Source organism: Pygoscelis adeliae, unplaced genomic scaffold, assembly GCF_000699105.1.
Source record: "Pygoscelis adeliae isolate BGI_AS28 unplaced genomic scaffold, ASM69910v1 Scaffold259, whole genome shotgun sequence".
Classification (NCBI taxonomy): domain Eukaryota; kingdom Metazoa; phylum Chordata; class Aves; order Sphenisciformes; family Spheniscidae; genus Pygoscelis; species Pygoscelis adeliae.
The window spans coordinates 564,529-569,893 of NW_008825497.1; the positions used below are offsets into that span (position 1 = coordinate 564,529).

At 46.7% G+C, this 5,365-nt stretch overlaps 1 protein-coding gene across 1 annotated transcript in view; it reads left to right on the forward strand.

The window, feature by feature from the left end:
- The window catches only part of ACSS1 (acyl-CoA synthetase short-chain family member 1), a 30,464-nt gene that overhangs the window by 21,872 nt on the left and 3,227 nt on the right, over nt 1-5,365 (forward strand). Inside the window, exons 8-10 of the mRNA XM_009331365.1 lie at nt 1,016-1,128; nt 2,056-2,182; nt 3,819-3,946. Coding sequence (XP_009329640.1) covers nt 1,016-1,128; nt 2,056-2,182; nt 3,819-3,946 — 368 coding nt within the window. The remainder of the gene's footprint in view (nt 1-1,015; nt 1,129-2,055; nt 2,183-3,818; nt 3,947-5,365) is intronic.

A 5,365-nucleotide genomic window follows, 5' to 3' on the forward strand; every position in this document is an offset into this window, starting at 1 on the left:
ACCTGCCTGGAAGGGGTGGGTTAATCTCATACTCTGCAATAATAGTAATTCAGACTCTTGAAGTGCTTTTCATGCTTTTACCTTAGACAGCTGTAAAACCAGCACCGGGAGATAAATCCCCTGATGTGCTTATAAAAAGTAACTGTAAAATCACTTCTAGGGTAGGAAATGGGGCTGGCGAGTACTGCCCCTGCCACCAGGCAGCCCTGTTAGCATGAGAAGGACCTGCAAGGGCGTAAGTGTGCATTATAGCTGCCTGTATTTGTTGCTGGTTGGTAGCTGGAGGAATGGGTTCATTTGTGAGCCGACTTAGGGCCAGCTGTAGGAAACAGAGCATGTGGGCTGAATCAGTGGGGTCTTCACTCTGTCTGATTGATTTGCCACGGACAGGACTGTGGGAAGGCTCTTGAACACACACGTCGTGGCTGCTGCTGCAGGGTCTGCAGGCTGTCTGGTGCAAAGCCAGCTGCTGTAGCCCCTGTACCGCTCTCCTCTGAGCCTTTGAAGAGCTAAGCTGGACATTAGCGATCCTGATGCTCTGGGGCATGGGGAGCTGCTCTTCCCCTGAGGTGGCTGCTTGGCCACACTCTGGTTTGTCACCGATGTACACGGGGGCAGAAATTTTTGCAGCCAGCAGTGAATGATGCATCGTGCAGTCATGGAGCAGGAGTAGCTCTTGATCCGAGCTCACCAAGGGAGGGACCTGCCTGCAGCTCTCTGCTCTCTACCTGCTGCAATGTCCCCTGTAGATAGAACAGGCCTTGGTGGTGTCATCCTGGCTTGCCAGATGTTTTTCTATGTTTAAGCCTTTCTTGTAGTCACAAAGAGCTCTTGGTTTATCAGGTCTGTGCCGCTTTCAGAAAGCTGTGCTACTTGGTCTTGCATAGTTCCTTCCCAGTGGCTTCTTATTGCAAGGTGGCTTCGCTATTCTCTTCTTTAACTAAGAAGAGCTGGCATTTGCTTTCATCCAGCTTTGGATGGACCCCAAATATTTTGTTTTTCATTATTTTTCCAGAAACTGGTGGCATCTGCATTGCCCCACGGCCTTCAGAGGAGAAAGCTGAGATCATTCCGGCTATGGCTATGAGACCTTTCTTTGGGATTGTGCCTGTGCTGATGGATGAGAACGTGAGTTGAGGCTGTGCTGGGTGCCCGAAAGAGAAGCTGCTGCGTGTTTCTGCCTTAATCACCTTTCTAATGGCAGAGTAACAGGATCTGGAAGGATGTTTGTTCCTCCGTTAAAATGGTAGAATAGATGAGCAATTTATATATTGAGCATATCTCAAATGTCCATACAGATTGCCAGCTGGGCATTGCAAGCTGTCTGCAAATTTCTAGAGGAGTGTTTGCATTTTCAGCACCACTTCTATGGTCTTACACTGCTTCTGATTAAGAGCTGCTGCCTCCATTTATGAAAGCAGTCAGAAGTCACACAGCTCCTGGAAACCAGGGAGCTGAACAGTTGGAGCAGTGCGTGCAACATCCAGTGACATGGCAAGACTGGAGCAGCCAACAGGACTGTGGAGTTTTCCAAGGAAAATGAAAGGCATGAGGCCCTGCAACTGTGTGTGTCTGTGAGAAAACTGGTGCTGGTCTGTGCCGAGCAATTCCCATCTGTGCCCCAGTGCCCTGTTAAACAGTAAAGCATGTAATCTCCTTAATATACAGATTGTTAAGGGAATGTGGCAGTTAACAACAGTGAAAGTGGAAGGCAGGGGTCCAGGCATTTCCCTGTTAGCCTCATCCCAGGCATCCTCTGGCTGCTCGGCACATCTTTGCTGTCATCTTTGCTTGGCATTGCCCTCCGGAGAATCACAGGACTCACTTTTCTTTCAGTCTTACAACTGTCTTATCTGCTGTGCTGCTGGCCTCAAGGGGTGAGGAAGGCATGATACACACAGCAGCTCCATGAGCGGATTCATTTTCTCCACCTGTGGTCCTCCATTGGCAGTCTGCAGTGAGCAACAGGGTGACTCTTGCCAGATCAATGACACAGAAGCACTTACTGTTCCTATTTTGTTCACCTGATCATCCTTCCTGTGCTTGAACCTGCAGGGAAAGGTTATAGAGGGCAATGATGTGTCCGGTGCGCTCTGCATTGCCCAGCCATGGCCTGGCATGGCAAGAACAATCCATGGAGATCACCAGAGATTTGTTGATGCCTATTTCAAAGCCTACCCAGGTAAGAAAAGTGCCAAGGGAAGGCAGTTTGCACTGCAGTATAAGCACACCGAATATTTTCAGCAGCACTTTGTGATATTTCTGTATCAGCCAGATCTTGGTTCCTTGGGGCTGTGCGTCACGTGTTGCAAGTGTGCACTAATGGTCTTAGAAAGTGTTGACCTTTCTAGCTGTCAAAAGGGAATGTATTTTAAAGTCCAAATACCTTTTCTTTGGGGCCATTTGTGTCTCACTTGGAAATAGGCATATTGGATGGGAAAGTACCTCCTACATCACTGAATCTCACTGCTGCTGTCACAGGCTGTGTTACATCCTTCCTTTTTAAAACATGGTCAAGTTGTATCTGGCAAGTAATTAGAAGTGGCAGGGAAACATTTTTTTGTATGAGATTCGACACTCAGGGGAGCAACTAAAAGCGATTTGAAAGCTACAAGGTAGGCAAGAATTAGAGAGATAATCCTGCAAGTTGTATGAAAAGGGTTGGAAAATAAGAATGGGAAACTGGTAGAAGAAATTGAATGAGCCCATAGTCCCTTATTACTCACTACATGTTTGCATCTGAAATCTTGTTGTATTTAGTTGATAGTTGTTTAATTGATTTGGAAGGGCAGGAGGCATGACTGAAAGTCCATGAAGTGACCAGGTGGGTCCTGGTGAGAACCACCTTCAGATTTCACAGCACTAGCTGCCTGCTGCTGCTCAGAAGTGCCACAGGAACAATTCAGATGCAGACATGGCTTTGATGAAGAGCCAACACAATCACCTGATGTGTCCTCAGTGACACTGGAGTTTCCTGGAACCACCGGGTCTTTTTTAGTTTCCATCAAAAGTTTTAGACTCTCCAAACACCATGCTTATCATGGTTTGGTTGTTTTTTTCCCAGCTAATCTGATAGCAGTGTTTCTGCCATGCTCATGTGCTGGAGAGGGACTGTTATCTGGGATCTGAGTCTTTGTTAGCCAGGAGGGAAAATGGCTTTTCATCAGTTCCAGTGTAAGTGATTAAAAAAATTGGCAGTGTTCCCATGTACAAAATGTAATAGAACGGCTCCCTTTCAGCTGAACAGTTTTAGTTTTCCATGAGCGCTGAGGTGTAGCTAGCAGCAGACCTGAGATTGACCAATAGCCTACAGCATGATGATAGATGGCATTTGAAGTGGTTTTATCTTAGAGCTGTATGCCCCAGGCCTGAGCACACAGCTGCTGTGCAGCTGTAGGCGAGTAAAGCCTAGGGAGATCAGAGAGCCCCCCTTGGTTTTGTAAATTCAACAAAGCATCATTGCGTTGTGTTCCTGGACTTGGTTGTACTACAGGGAACATCAGCCACTGTTTGCTGCTGATTGCCTACAGTGATTTTGCCCATCTTGGCAGAGATCTGACCTCCGCTGTCTTGGTGCTGCTCAGGTGCTTACTAGGAGCCAGCACAGCCCAGCAGAGCAGACGAAGGTTGGGGATGGCAGAGGGAAGTGGGAAACGGTGTGTGGCAGGTCATGCAGCTGTAAGCTTGGGAGTCCCTGTGAGCTGCCTGATCCACCCTACCCTACTCGCCATCCTAGAGCGTGGTCTGTTCAACATCAGAGCCCAAAGCGATAGGCTGGCACACTTCTGCTGCTGACCACCCACGTGTCTTTGCTGTAGGTTACTACTTCACAGGGGATGGTGCTTACAGGACCAAGAAAGGCTATTACCAGATAACGGGGCGCATGGATGATGTCATTAACATCAGCGGACACAGGCTCGGGACGGCAGAGATAGAAGATGCAATGGTAAGTTCTGAGCAGGTAGAGGTCCCTTGACAGGGCATATCTGTGAGGCAGGGTGGCCCCTTGAAAGAAGCTTTATGAACTTAAACAAGTGCAGGGTCTGTTGCCTTCAAACCCCTGTCCCTGCATACACACAGCAGCTTGATGCATAATGAATAGCAAATGAGCAAAAGGAAACAGCACCCTTATTAATGAGACGACGAATGGGCAAGTGAGAGAGCAGTCACACCGTGGGCAGTCCCTGCAGTCGAACTGTCAGAGCTGTGTTTCCTTTCAGTGACATTATACTGTTGCAGTTGTAATTTTGGATGCTGGTGGAGTCTCCATAAGGGATTGTCTCTCCTGTTGTTCCTTCCCTTCTGCTAAGACCTAACCTCTCCTTCCCAAATCTGTGGTTCTTGCTCGTCTGAACTAGCTGAGTATGCCTGAGAATTCAGCAGTGTTAAATATGAAGCAACCTTGATTCATGTCAGCTGCAAAGTTAGCCTGTCATTTTGAGAGAAAATAATATTAGCTCAGGGAATTGAAAAGAAGTCGTCCTCAGAGCGTTTATCTTCAAAGCATGGCCTGAATATTTACTTCTGTATTATGTGCCTTGCCTGCAAATGGCACTTAAACGTAACATTTGATACACCTGAGCTGTGTTCACATGGCACACAGGATCCTACTGTCTCCTCTGTGAGTAAATTTTTTGTCTGTGTGATCATAGATACAGGATCTAGTTCCTCTCCCACTCTGTACATGTGTATGCATATGTATATGCAAATATATTTATATTTATATGTTTAGATTGCTCTGCAATGTTTTCTTTCATATTTTAATCTAATCTAAGATAGCATAATCCAGTTTTTGGTGTGGGATTCAGATACGTGATTTCTTCCGGTCTGTACACAAATTGTCTTCTTACTGCAGAAGAATGTTAAATTAAACTCTGAAGTGTGACAGAATAAATCACTGTTGTGTAGCATAATAATAAAAATATGCATTTGGCAAAACAACCCTTCCCCCCTTCTGGGAAGATGAAGAGGCCTGATTCTTCCTGCATTCTGATGTGCTTTAGGCACTTATAAACACCAGTCAAATGTGGACTGTGATGTTGGCAGCTTCACTTTTGCTCTGCTGCCAACAGTTCCCTGTGGCACAGAACAATGCAGGACTGGTTTTGCTTGTGATTTGGCCATGGCCAGTCATCACCTGGGACCGTAGCCATGCACACATAAGAGCACGGATAAAGAAAGAGAAAGCAGGTTTCGAGCTGGTGCAAATTCAGCTTGCTGTGCAGCGGGCTTTGCGGTGTATGTAAGAGTACTTATTTCTGTGTTTAAAAGCAGAGCCAATCCAGTGAGTAAATGCTACTCTCAGAGACGTGGCCATGGCCGTTGCCACCAGCTGACCTTGCAGTAGGAAGGTGGCATCCAGCTT